Genomic DNA, 14,571 nt, shown 5'->3' with positions numbered 1-14,571 from the left:
CCTTGCTCCGCCGTCCTTCACCAAATACAGTTGATCACCTGCCGATGCGTCTTTCAGCACCCTCACCAGGTGATCTGTGGCGCCATCCCCTCTTTCAGGGATAGCACAGAGCTCAGGCGTCATGCGGTCATCTTGCTCTGTGCCCCCTATATAACTAGAGATATGATTTACTGTATGTATTTTATTCTGGAAAGGATGTTTGGCAGTTTCTTAGTATTACTTCATCCCGGTATTATCTAATAAATAGAAAACATAAAGCACTTTTCACATATGTAGACCTCTTTGTATTTTGTTCAGTGCCTTTCTCCCTCTCAGTAAGGACGCCAGTATTGTGTGTTTTCTCTAGACGTTGGGTATCGAAAATTAATGTGGATGCAATAATATTTTAAGCAATACTTTATCCATCTTAAAAAGTATATAGTTATTCACAGCACTTTCTTTGACAAAATCTGATCAATGTATACTCAGTAAAAAGATACATTTTAAATATTGGAAGCTTCACGATTAACTCCCCTAAAACCATTGGAGTCGAGTTTTAACTGAAAGCTACCCACATTCCACTTGCCATGGTTGAATGTCTTTCTTTGTCTCTCGGTTACGTCTGGTTTTCTGTAGAAGAAGTAACCATCTGAGATTTTAGTACGCATTGAAATCCTCCTTCGGGAACCATAGCAAGTTTTGTGGTATAAAACTAAATTTGAGGAATTTATTTATAATGAACTATTAACTATGGGCTAGCATCTACATCCTTACAAGCGTGTACTACTTTGATAGTGGACCTAATAATGCATGAGAGGACTGATTATTCTGAGGGTTTTCTCTTTTTATAATTATATAGGGTATTTTGTGGATGTTATTGCATGTTTATTTAAACGTGCTCTGAAATGTGTGAAGGTTAAAACTTAAACCAGATAAACTTGCATACAAATAATTGATTAACCCCTGTCTCCCTTGTTCGCATATTTTATTGCCTCAAAGTGATGCATGGCAAAGAGATGATATCTTTAAGTCTTCATGCTCCTGTATTTCTCTTGCTGGCCTAGTGAGAAGGACAAGGGGGCATCTATGTCCCTACTTAATGCTGTTTTGTTGCAATGTTTTTTCATTTGAATCTAAATGGCATTTTTACATGCGTTTTATATATTTTTGCACATATGATTGTTGCAATGTTTCTACAAGAAAGTAAAAAGCCAAAGTCCTTTTTTGTTGAATTTCCCTTTACCGCTTTTTATGAAAACAGTTGGCCACAGTTAATTTCTAAAATAAAAAAAAGTTAACACTAAAGAGGGGGTATTTTAGAAGTGCCCAATGGTATAATTAGTGATGTATGCATCAGTGGCCTGAATTCTTTCCATACTTTTTCTTTTAGATGCTTGCCTACGATGTCAGGCTGAAAACAAGCAAGAAGATTGCGTTGGTAGGTCTGTGAATGTACTTGCATCAATAATGTGTTTTATACTTCTATTAGGTTGGCAACATTATTTGTGTCATTTAAAAGCAAAGCTTGTTTAGTTGTTCCCATGTCCACTCTAACCCGTCCCATATCACTTTTATGATGGTAGTCTGTGTTAAGATGGATTTCTGAACTCTGTCCTGGAGGGGCAGAGGTTCAGAAGGCCAGCCTAGTTTCTTGGAACAGGGTAACCTCTGGACAAGCCAGACTAATCAAGGTAGCGATCTCGGCGGTCAAGACTAGGTCTCAAGTGGGGTGAGGAAGACTAACAGCCTGCAATGAGCACACAAAGCAAGGACACTTACAAATTACTCCAAGCAGGTGTTATATTAAAAATATAGACACATTTATTAGAAGGCCTTTGTAACATTGACCGTAGCGAGAAATCACAATAAAACTCAAGTAAACCAACACATCACAATCAAATACCTATATATATATATATATATATATATATATATATATAATTACCAACAAGTCTAACGAGTTAGATTCACGAAATGTGCAGACCACCTAGATCGGGAGGAAAACAGGCAGTGCGAATAATAGTTAGACCCAGTCCGCCTTCAGAGGCACCTAACTAGAAGGAAGTCCGAGCCCTACGAAGAGTGGAGCCTTGTGCTCAAAAGTACCTGCACACGCGGGTGCCAACGGGCAAAGGGGAGTCTCCTCGAGGGAATCAGGCAGTTGAGTTCGGTGAACAAATGAAGATGAACAGAGCTCCGCGACTCAAGCGCAGCCTCCACTGTGGGCAGAAGCAGAGCGTGAGTACGGAATGGCGTGCTGTTTGACACAGCGGGGAAAAGCTACGTGCTACTGCAGGAGGGCGACCAGTTCCTAGCGATGCTACTCACCGGTCCCCGATGCAGGCAGACCTAGGCCTCTCCGCGTCAGTTTCAGTGCTGGCAGGTTCAGATACGAGCAGGGGACGTCTCGGTGTCGTGTAGATTCCGCGGCAGCAGAAGTTAGAGTTGAGGATGTCCCAAACGCAGTAAACCCGCACAGTTTGTTACCACAGCAGGGCAACAGAGCGGCTTTGTGTATTCCAGCCCAATGTACACTGCTCACTTTATACCTGGGAAGGCCAAGTGTACGAATCGTGTGAGAGTGGCAAGGACTCGTAATACAACACAACCTGACGGCGGTTACAGAGCACGACTCCTGGGTAGGCTGGTCAGTCAACTGGATGGCCCAGAGACACTTCCGAAGGCTTACGTGAAGGAGATGGTGAAGATGCCGAGAATAGTTGTTCCCACTATTCTAAGGGGTCGAAGTACCAGTACAGGCCTTCTCGTTCGATCGGAGGTAGAAAGGGTTTCACAAGGCGACAGCAGTGCAGAGGAGCAGTCCTTTAGCGGGTCACCAGCGATTCCTCGGTTCAGCCTCGTAGTTGCAGGATACTTGGCTCCTGTATTCCTTTGTTCGTGAGAACTCAGGAGATCGACATGGTAGTGGTGTTTCCAGCCTCCTCTTATCTACGGTTCCCTTCGCGCCAAAACGGAGGGGACCCAATGGGAGATGCTCACAAAACACTTGCACCATACGTGGACCTATCACGGAGCACGGTGGTCCCAGGCATTCACGACATACTAGACTCTCTGGCACCCAGGATGTGTATTGGGACCAGACATCCCAGCCCACGTCCTGGAGGCACACACCAGGCCTGTAGAAGCCCTCGAAAGCATCTGTGTTTCGCGGGACAGTACATGCCCAAATAAGGAAGGCACCGGGTTGGCTCGACCTGGGGAAGGTGAAGGGGGCAAGACGGTCAGCGGACAGGACAAAGAGCCTTGTGGTCTGGCCATTTTGGGAGCCAGACCACCATTTTGGGCTAAGCGCGAGAAACGCACTTACACGCCAAAAGGAGCTCAAAAACACAAAGAAACGATCGCTGCCACGTGTCCCGTCCGTGATTCACTTGCACCGTTCATTAACAATCCATAGAGAGTATCTAGGGCCTGTAGAAGACTAGAGACCCAAGAGAGCAGTAACTTAGCTTACAGTGCCCTCTTGTGCCATGTTGCGCGAAAGCTGCAACACGATAAAGAAACTACGGAAAACAATGTTTCCCGTTACTGACTGTCTTAAGGGCATGTCAGTTTCCCCGTAAGAATGGAGCGAAAGCCCAGAGGAGTGCGGCAGAAGGCTGCACTTCTCTGGCAAAGTCTAGATCCTGGTGAAAACAACAGCAAAAACTTTAGGGGTTGCCACATGGAAGGAAAATTACCCACAATTAAGAAATCTTTCCTAACAGTCTGCCTTCACCCAATTCCTAAATCTCTATACATATTACCTCTTGGAGGTGTACCGCCCAACACCACCACCAACCTGCCCCTCCCCCCGGGGCTAAGAGTGTTAGCAATTCCCATGATGTTCTGTTCTTATTGCTAACCTTCCAGTCAAGTTTGTTAGGGGGGTATGGGCCTGCTGAGCTTGCACTGTCCTATTCTCACTACAGCAAGCATCAGGTCTGGCATTCTCTGCTAGGCCCGTGTCACAGTAGAGCAAGGAAGGAGGTGGCCTTCTGGTCTTCTCAGCTGGCCAGTATACCGAAGGGCAGGAGCTTTGTTTTTCCAGATGTCCTTTTCTTCTGAATGGCAGGCCTTTCCCTCTATCTATTAGCTCGGTTCCCAGAAGTCCCCATTAGGGTCTCAGCCGCCTTAGTCTGAGTCAAGGACACCTATTATAATAATAATAGTATTCCTAGTGGCCAAAACCCTGGATACTCCTTAATGGTTCTGCCCCTTCTAGCCCTGCCTGGGGAGGTTGACTGAGAAGCCTGCCCACTCCTAGGACAGTAGATGGTGCACGTCCCTTCGGGACTCTGTAGAGAGGCTGCTTGGTTCTCAAGAAGCACATTTTCCCCATCTTTTCCAGAGTCTTTGCCACTATCCCAGATGATTACTGATTCTGCTTAAATGGTATATGACATGTCATTTATAACGCACGCGCCTGTACACAAGTATTTCTAGGCAAGACAAGACAAGGGAGGACAAAACGAACAATCTTGCTAGGTGTTGTGTCATTCAGGGAGTGCTGGGAAGAGGACACATGCTAGAGGGAAGAGGGGGAGAGTGCAGTGTGCAGAGCTCAAGAAGTGCTTCCGGGGTGGCCGGCTGTAAGTAAGTGCAAGGAGGCAAAGAACTGAAGGCATGCAGATACAGTCCCTAAGTACGCGGTAGGTCCTGAGGCAGTGCGCATGGGGCTACTGGTCTTCAAGGAGCCTGGTGCACAATTGGTTCAGTTGGTGGCCAGTATGCGCAGCAGACAGCACATCTTGGGGGGGGGGGCAGACTGCCTTCATGAGTGTTCATTGTGACTAGGAAGAGTAGTAGTAATAAAGTACTGGTAAGTAATCGAAGCATTCCCCCGTTTGGGGTTCTTCTGCCTTGATGCTTTAGTTGATTAGCACCATTTTTGTTGGATGGTGACAAAGCTCCAAAGGAACCCGTTCTGCAGAGAGGAGCCCACCTTTGATGGAATGGCAATACCTGGGATGCTTGGTGGTATAAATCCCTTGTTTGGTTGATATTTTGATGGGTAATCTGGTGAATATTCTTCTTTTTTTGCTGCATTGCTCTGCCATCTTCAACATGGAAACCATTCCGGCCACTAAATCAAATTTTGCTATTTCCGTGTTACTGCTTTTTAATACCATTTTACTATTTTGATGCTAATTAAACACTTTAGTTGTGACCATTGTGTGTTTCCCTACACAAAGGAACAAAAAGGGCGCCTGGCTAGGCCCTGATATGCCCAAGAGGGTACTTAATAATATTTAACAAATTATCAGGGTGAGAGATCACACATATGGTTCTATGTTGTACTATCACACCCTCGTAGATTAAATAACTGTACTACATCTGTTGAAACAACCAAAGAAGTGGTCACTTATTTATTGTGTACAATAATTATTTCATTCTTTATGCATTTCACAAGACGGACCCAAACAAACTGACATTTCTTACAATATTGACAATGTGGTAATACCACTGTTTACCATCCAATCAATTCAATCCAAAGGATTAGACTCAACAACATTGCACATGTTCTGTCATTAGTGACCCAATGTTTACAAATGAACGTGTGCTCTCCAGGGGAAAATGCAAACACTGGAGTATCAAACAATGTAACATATAATACAGAACATCATAACGGGAAAGTCGACACTATAATGTTTCGGCCAAGTGTAGCTATTTCTTGAAGCTTTTGGTAGGGGTGGCCTTCTTTAGGACACGGGAGAAGTGTTCTCGAAGTCCGTGGGGTATCGTCATACGCATCTGCTGCGGTAAGTGTTCGTGAAGCAGTACCTCTGTGATTAGTGGGCTGTATTCACATTCAAACTCCAAGCCCAAATGGATGTTTGACTAGTCCTCTTTCTGTCTCCAATGAATGAATTTACCTATTCAAATGAAAGTGAAGAGACTTATATCTCCACTATTCCAATATGCTGTGTCCTAAGGATATATGGGAGGGATCTCGAGCCTATATGTGCACTGTGGACGCTTATGCTGAAGCTGCTATTTGAAATGCTACCCTGTGTGTCAAGTTGTATTGTTTGAACTCTGTAGAAGAAATAATGCAAGACACCTGCATGATATAAAGTTACTAATCTATGTGCTGATAATGTTGGTGTGTACCCACAGATGCTAAAATAAAGTTTTTAACTGTTTAAACAAGAGCTGCTCATCCTGGGTGTCAGTAATCGGCAAATAGGCAGATGCTATATCTTGGAAAGGAGGAGCTAGTACATACCATGCAGCACATCTAACTTTCACATGAAATGAAAACTCTTAACTTTTTTCTATTGTATCTGATGCATTATGCTGAAATGTCTGCTACATGTGTCCTAATGCTCTTTTATTTATATTTCTAAACACATTTAGTTAATGTCAGTAGGTATGTGTGTATGGCACTAGTTGGCCTCAGGAGTCAAAGCTAACTTGGCTGTCTACAAGCAGGGGCTAAATAGCTCCCAGCAATGCCCATGCTTGTTTTCTCACCTTATACAGGAAAACTGCACAAAGATTTCTTTTTACCCCGATTAACCTTAAAGCAAAATGTAGCACAAGGCCCCACAGGGCCTGGCTAGTTGGGCTACATGCTGGCCCTCTGAGGGAACACATAGGAAAGAAAGACACTGACACCAGTGCAATAATAATAAAAGGTTTTATTAAAAGTGTAGCGTGTGTGTGTTTGTGTTTATCTTGTGTGTGTGTTTTGGAAGAATCCATCCAGCCCACCGTGGGGCTGGATGTAATTTTAACGACAGAACAATAGAAAATAACTCCTCTGCCCAAGAATGGGCTGGGCAGTGGAGAGAAAATAATTTGGAAAGATTTAAAAGAGGAAGACAGTTGGAGAGACAGTTACGAGAGGGAGAAGAAAGACCCTTAGGGGGTCGCTGCCTTGAGCGGCCTCCTGGGGCCTTAATCCTTTTGTAAAGCACTGGGTGGCGCAATGGGGAGCCCCTGCAGGGACTGTGCTGGGGACCAAGCTGCTATGCCAGGGGCCTGACTGGACGGGGCCCCAAAGACATTTAAGGCCCGGGCAGCGTGGCGTTAGCTGCCTGGGACTGTAAAGAATAACCTGGCCAGGACCTCGTGTGGGGACCATGCCCCCAAAGGCCTGCTTTGGGGCCAGCGAGGCGGGCATGTCATTGGGGGAAAAATCCTCCCGGACTGCGTATGTCAGGAGCAGCCTGGCAGGGAATGCTGAGAAGCCAGCTCTCACCCAGAGGGTGAGCGGTGAAGGTCTAAGCCCAAGGTGGGCCTTTGCCGCCCAGCCGGGTGAAGAAGAGGCAGTGAGGAAGTGCAAGATCGGTCTGTGTGAAGGAAGGTGGCCAGTGGAGCAGCTTGCGTGAAGATGCAGCCCGCCCACTGGGTTTCCACAATGCATTGCTGAGTAGGCGGGCCAGGTGGAGGCCTGCCGCTCGGCAGTGAGCGCCGCGGCTTCTTCATAGCAATGGGGCCGCCGACGGCTCTGTTAAAGGTGCCCGGGCCATGCAGTAACTTCGGGTGGGCCCCCCAGCGAATGGGGCCCACCCAAAAATAGTAAGAGCACGGGTCATGGCGGTGAGTGTGGGCGGTCACTAGGTGCATAGGGGGCCACCCAGACAATATAAAGGATGTGGGTTGTGCGGTGGCCCCTTGTGATGGACAGGGCCACCCTGGAAGAAGAGGCCACCCGTGGGGCAGGGCCTAGTTTGGTTATAGGTCAAGTTTCGGCTCAAAAGGGTCGAATGACAAAAGGGTCGAGTCAATTTGACCGAAAAAAAGGGTCGAATTTTTTAAAAATGTTTATTATTTTTGTTTTGGTGTAAAAACACCTTTTGTTTTCCTATACTAAAGCAAAAAAAAAGATGCATTTAAAAAAAAAAAATCGATCCTTTTCTTTCCGGTCGAATTGACTCGACCCTTTTGTCATTCGACCCTTTTGAGTCTAAACTTTCACCGGACACAGCCTAGTTCATCAGCCAGTGCCATCAGGAGCAGCCATGGACATTGGACAGACTTGGAGGTTCTGTAAAGGGGTGGCTGTCTGCAGCAGTCACCCCATTGTGACATGGGGTTTTGTGTGTGTATAGATGTATATGAACCGTTAAGTAGGGGGGGTTAGGGAGTAATAATTAGAGGGAGTGTTAAGTAGGGTAATTGTTAAGTTGAAATATATTAATGGCCATTAGTTTAAATAGAGGGTGCCTCCCTGGCGTCAAGTGGTGGGAGAGGTTGGAGGCCTGCCCACCATCCAGAGAGGCCATCCTCTGGCCTCACTCTCCATGTGGGTGGTATCTGAGTTTAGGAAGGGGATTGGTTGCAGAAAGCTTCCTTAGGGTCCCTGAAACCCCTCAACGGAAGGGTGAGATGACGTAGGTGGTCCCCGCTTAGTTGGAGCTCACGCCAGGCGAATCCTAGGGTATAGATTTTAAGAACGGGTATGTTTAATAAAGAGGGGTCCTCGTTGGGAACCCTATAAGGTTCACTCTGGTGTCTGTTAATCACCAAAGAACTCCGGGTGTCGCCCATCTCCTGTTTACAGCAATTTTATTTGGCAGGTGCAGCGCCCCTCCCTACCCAGTGGGCTGGGGGAGTGGGAGTGGGAGTGGTATTCATAGAAACGATCTCTGCTCTGGGGAAAGGGAGAGCACACCCTTGCACGGACCAGGGCCGAGAAACCAGGTGCTACATAAAGTTGGCCACAGAATGCTGTAAAACATGACTCGGACAAGTCAATTTCCTGCATCAAAGGGCCACACTGAATACTCTTTAATTTTAAGTAGATTAGAATAATTTCTTTCCCAAATGGTTGTTTTTTGTGAATGATTTACAATCCCTAAGAGTAGACTGCTTCAACAACAAAAACATGCAGTTTCTGCACTGTCTTGATTCCAACAAACATTGTGTGGTGTTCAAATTATAGACGTGTGCTGCAGAAGTAACTTAAATTTTACTTTGTGCTTTGGTGATTGGGCTTGCTCAGATACCGTTTATGTAATAAACACATTGCCTAATATATTAAGAGGGCTAATTATATATTTTGGTGTATAATAAGGAAAACTTTGAGCACACACACACCTAATTTCTCAAACCGAGATATAAGAGGGCAGTGCTTGTCATAAAAGAGCAGCGTGCTCCACCCTGACAAAGAATTTTTGGTAGATCACTGCGGACGTGAAAACATGTAAACCTAAATCTCCATTACAGCCTAATTACCAAGAAACACTGCTTAAACACATACTTTTACCAATGTGGAGACCACCCCACTCGTGCACGTCAGCTTCTGGCGTGAGCCACCAGCTGGCAGTGCTTTACAATATTCAGTTCATGCTCATCACTAGTTGCAGGCTTATCCCTGCATTTGTGCCATGATTGCAACACATATTTTCCTGGGGTGCCTCCAAATCAGGACATGGCACAAATATATACTTTGGCAAAGCCCCCCCCCCCCCTCTTCTTATGGTATTTGTTTTTTTGTGCAAGTGTGTATGCGCACTCCATGAACAACATAATTTAACAATTTACAACTCCTCTCTGGAGCTTATTAACGGAGTGTGGTGCATTTGGAGTGCTGACTTCAATTCCTCAAATCCTTTACTATTTCAAGGGCAAGTGTCCATTTTATATTTAATGTCTAGTGCCAAGTACAAGGTAGTGTTTCAGCTACAGTTGATAGATTAACTAAGAAAATCGTTCTCATAAAGTCCATGTGCTCTTTTAGTGCGAGGGAAAAGTCTCCCCTGTGCAAACTGTTTATTTGCAGGTCTGCCAGATTGTAATTATGAATGAAAGGGGACAAATGCACTGATACAAATTAGCATCCAGTGTTTGCCTTTAGTGGACTGTGCTTTTCAGAACCACTTTGGTTCCGTTTGTCATTATTTGCATTCTTGTAACTATTTGCACAATTTCAGTTAATTGCCTATTGCCCACAGTTGCATTTAGGGTGTCTGTGTTACAATGTACAACTCCCTGACAACACATTAGACTCTATTTGGAGGTCATCGGAGAAGTACAACACATTTTGCATGCTGATTTGAATGCAGTGTTCCAAATCCAGCATTTGGTGCTGGCTTTATCTGGTTCAAATCAGATAAAAATGTGAAAGGCACACTGAGTTTGAGCGTTTGTGATAGTCCTAAGTCCCAGCCACCCAACAGACAAATAGAATGGCCTTACTAGTATCTGATAAACCATTCGGAAGCCGTTTGACAAGCACAATCCCGCCAATCAATGCACCAACCATTGTTTCTTGGGTCATTTTCTTTCTTCTGAGCAAGGAGATGAAAACCGGTTCTATACAACATGCACATGCCTCTGCTCAAGTCTACTTCACTTTTTTCCACTTGGCTGGTTAGTACTGGGTTTTCGATTAATACAAAATAGATCGATCACAATACTAGCGGCATATAGAAAAGTAAAAATGCTAATGCTTAATAGCAGCATAGTATTTGGCAAAGTGCAAAAGCTGGATAGCAGCATGATAAAAAAATGCATAGATGTATCAGCATTTCCATCCAAATGCATCAATCACAGTATTAGCAGCACAAAGTAAAAGCAAAGTGCAAATGCTTAGGAGCATCAGAATATTAGCAAAATGTTAATAACAGCATAATCACAATAAAGTGCAAGTGCGTATCGATGACTGAATAAAATACATCAGTCGGAATAGCAGCAAGAAGCAAAAACTAAAGTACAAATGCTTGATCACAGTATAGTAATTGATAATTATCATAGCTAGTAGAAAGATCTGGTAGCTCAAAAAGTGCAAATGCAATGCAGCGACTGGAAAGAATTACGGCAAACAAAATAATGATCATGCCCAAAATCAAAGTACAAAGACTTGGCAGCAGCAAGTTCATACAAATCTGTCATTTGAAGTTGAAAGTATAGCTGGTGCCAAGGGCCAAGGTGAGATGGATGAGCATAACATTGAAACGAATCAAAGGGAAAAACACTTAATGGTTAGAAAAAGCATAAACAATGACAATGAACTATCCAAAAAAAAAACATTGACCGAGAAACAAAACAGCAAACCAATGTATAAAAACAAAGGTTAAATAATAGGAAAATTGAACCCTCATACTGGCAGTCGAAGATCTAATCCGACTGCCAGAAAAAAGTGAGCAAAAACTAATAATGAAGCAGAACCTACCATAGACGACAACAACAACATATGCCCAGTGCATAAAAAGACCAAAAAGTAGAAGTTGTAGATGAAGATGAAAAAACATCAATACACAGAAAAATCCTCTCTGATGACCAATTTAAACTCCCAGAAAGGTATATAATGCCTCGTTAATGTTGTGACCATTGGGGGTCTTGGTGTCAAAATCCTAAATATATTTTGTTTCGAGCTGCCGTAATTTTAAGACACGGTCACCACCTCTGGGGTTCTTACATGTGCCACTGCAAAGAAACTGAGCAAACAAAAGTCATTATCATGTTGCTCTTTAAAATGCTTGGCCGTTGGATAGCCTGGGTCCGAATTTTGTATCACCCTTAAGTGTTGCAACACTCTAAACTTCAATTTGCATGGGGTGCTACCCACATACCACTTCTGGCAGGGGCAGCAGAGAACATAAACACAAATGATGTGTCACAGGTCATCAGAGGCTTAATGTCATAATGAATGGAAGTCACAGGGTGAATGAAAAATGTCTGCATAACAGCATGTGCACAAACATTGCATTTAGAACATTTTGTAAACCCCAGAGGGGGAGCAGTAAGCCAATTAGCAACCTGGGAAACACTGGGTAAAGGTGATACTGGATACAAGTTTGTCGTTGAGAGATGACGCTCTTTTGTATGTGAGTGTGGGTCGTGCAGGCAACAAAGAAAGGAGGTCCTTGTCCAGCCTTAAAACACGCCAATGTTTTTGGATGATTTTTCTCACTTGAGCAGATGATTTGTCATAGGTGATAAGACGTGGATCGTCATTGGAGACAGACTTAATGGGTCTGTTGCCGTGTAACAATACATCCCTTGACAATGCACGTGCTTTCTTATAGGCAGTTTCAATCACAATTTTGGCATACCCTTGTTTTAGAAAATCTGCTGCTGCTAAAGCACAACAATTATCAAATTGCACTACCTCAGTGCAATTGCGACGGTAACGAATGAACGCCCCATACGGAATACTTTTCTTGCAGCTTGGTGGATGGCTGCTGCTGGCATGCAGAGGTAAACCGGTATTTGAGGATTTTTTGTAAAGAGAAGTATGCATACCCGAGATGTCTAGACTAACGTTGACATCCAGGTACACAATTTCATTCACACTATGCACTTCTGTAAAAATCAACCCGGTTAATATTGATGTGTTTAGCAAATGATAACCAGTTGTTTTCAGTGCCTTTCCAAATAACAAAAACATCGTCAATATACCTCCACCAAGAAATGATCTTTGTGGGGAAGTGAGCAGAAATCAAATCAGACAATAATGAAGCCTCCCACCATCCCATCGTGAGATTGGCATACGAGGGCGCAAATGTACTGCCCATCGCAGTGCCTCTCATTTGACGGAAAAAAGAGCCCTCAAACAAGAAAACATTATTTGTCAAACAGAAAAATAACTAACATTTCCAAAATCATCGTAGTATGACTAAATACATCTAAAGAGTGTGAATCCAAAAAATGCTTACAGGCCCTCATCCCAATGTCATGATCAATGGAGGTATGTAACGAAACAACATCTAAGGTGGCCAAAATAAGACCCTCTTCCCATAGAATATCACTGATGTGTTGCAAAAATCCTTGGTATCACATAAATAAGATGGTAAGACTGAAACAAAGAAAATCAGAGTCTCATCTATAAACTGTGCCAAGTGCTCTAACAGAGAACCACATAAAGTAACAATGGGTCTACCAGGTGGATGTGTTAACGATTTATGTGCCTTTGGAAGAAAATAAATTGTGGGTATGGTAAAACAAGAGGGAACAAAAAATGTACATAAATCCTCATCGAGCAAACCATTCTCCAACCACTTAGTACATAGTGAAGTCAATTTCAGCTGGATTTCAGAAAAAGGGTTAGTTGGTAGAGCAAGGTAACATGAATGGTCACGAAGTTGCCTATTTGCTTCTGCAACATAGCTGGCGCGATCCTGTAATGCAATGTTAGAACCCTTGTCCGCTTGTTTAATCACTATGTTGGATAAACTTTCCAGCTCACACATAGCTTTAGGTTGAGACAGGGTAAGGTTTTGTTTATGGTGAAACGTAGAACTTCTGCGTAATTTTCGAAGGCCACTGACACACAGATCATGAAATGCTTCAATGCAACCCCCATCCGTAATGGGTGGGTTATATCTGGATTTCGATTTAAGTTTGGTTCGAACATCTCAGTTCGGATCAATGTCAAAATCTGAAAAGTCAAAGTTGGAAGGATCAAAAGAGTTTATCATCAAGAGAAGCCAGATTAACCAATGAGGGACTGTCCGAAATGCAGAGATCAGTACAGCCTGTGCGTAATATGGATGGCCTGCTTTTGGCTGGATTCATGGGGGGAAAAAAAGTTTTTAATATGATCTTTCGAAAAAATGTATCAAAATCAAGTAGTGATTGTACATAATCAAAGGAGATGGTAGGACAAAAGTTTAAACCCAAAGACAAGTGCCATTTGGGAGTTGGTAAGGCTTTGGGAGGAGAGATTTATAATCTGACAGTTATTCATGGTGGGTTTCATTGTTTGACAACAGAACGTGTTAATCTGCCCTGTTGATCGACTTTTGAGCCGTCTCCCATGCTGGCCTCGGTGGGTTTTCTTCCCGCTGCTTTTGTAACCTCTTCCTCTTCCCTTGCCCCTTGCACGACCCCTGCCACGTTTTTGATTTTTGCCATCTTGGCACATGAGTCGTATTTCTTCTAAAAAACAAATTCAGCCTTACTATAGGCTCCTCACTTTCTGAATTCAAACCATCCGATTCAGACGAGATGACTCCAGCATCCAAGGGCTCCAGCACTAGGGGTTGCTGTTTGGTACTCTTGCGTCGCTTGGCAAATGTGAATACTCTGCCGGATTCATAGTCTAGCTTATCCGTGATGAACTTCCTTTGTTTCCGTTGCTTAATATTATCCTCATAATTAATGACTCATCAATCTTAGCACGTAGTTTGTTACCCTCATCTGTAACTGGGATTGATTTCAATTCATTTTCAGATTTTCAAGGAGTTGCAATGCAATTAATCAGTCTTTTTTGGCATATTTTTACATGCCCTTGGTCCCGGAAATCTGTTCCTCTCATAGAAACTAACTCGAGGAGGACTCCATTTTCAGCTGTTATTGCGCACGTGCAACAAGCAATTCGAAGTTGCTGATTTTGCTTCATACTAGGTTCTCCTGCCGTGATATCCTGGTGCTGTTCTACTGGAGTTCTCACTGAGCATCTGTTACTGCCTAGCACCAGCAGGTGCCCCAGAGGGCTAACCTAGTCACTTGTCTACTCTACCACTTTGCATGAACCTGCCTAAGACCCTTCTGAAAGGCAGCAGAAGTGTCATCCCAACGCATCCCATAATCAAAGGTACATTTGTCAGTCAGCTGTACCATGTTTGATTCATGCTTAGGGACCATCATTGTGGGTTCTGGGTTATTCAGGTGTTCTATTTCTGTAGCTTGCCTATA

General features: G+C 43.8%; 1 protein-coding gene across 1 annotated transcript in view; it reads left to right on the top strand.

Moving 5' to 3' along the window:
* The window catches only part of RNF7 (ring finger protein 7), a 63,546-nt gene that overhangs the window by 36,359 nt on the left and 12,616 nt on the right, over nt 1–14,571 (top strand). The window contains exon 2 of the mRNA XM_069618283.1: nt 1,370–1,417. Within this exon, the coding sequence (XP_069474384.1) occupies nt 1,370–1,417 (48 nt within the window). The remainder of the gene's footprint in view (nt 1–1,369; nt 1,418–14,571) is intronic.

This window comes from Ambystoma mexicanum, chromosome 10 (genome assembly GCF_040938575.1).
Source record: "Ambystoma mexicanum isolate Mex_15411 chromosome 10, UKY_AmexF1_1, whole genome shotgun sequence".
In the NCBI taxonomy this organism is placed as follows: Eukaryota; Metazoa; Chordata; class Amphibia; order Caudata; family Ambystomatidae; genus Ambystoma; species Ambystoma mexicanum.
Note: the sequence above shows the minus strand (reverse complement) of the source record. Positions and strands in the feature narration are given on the sequence as shown.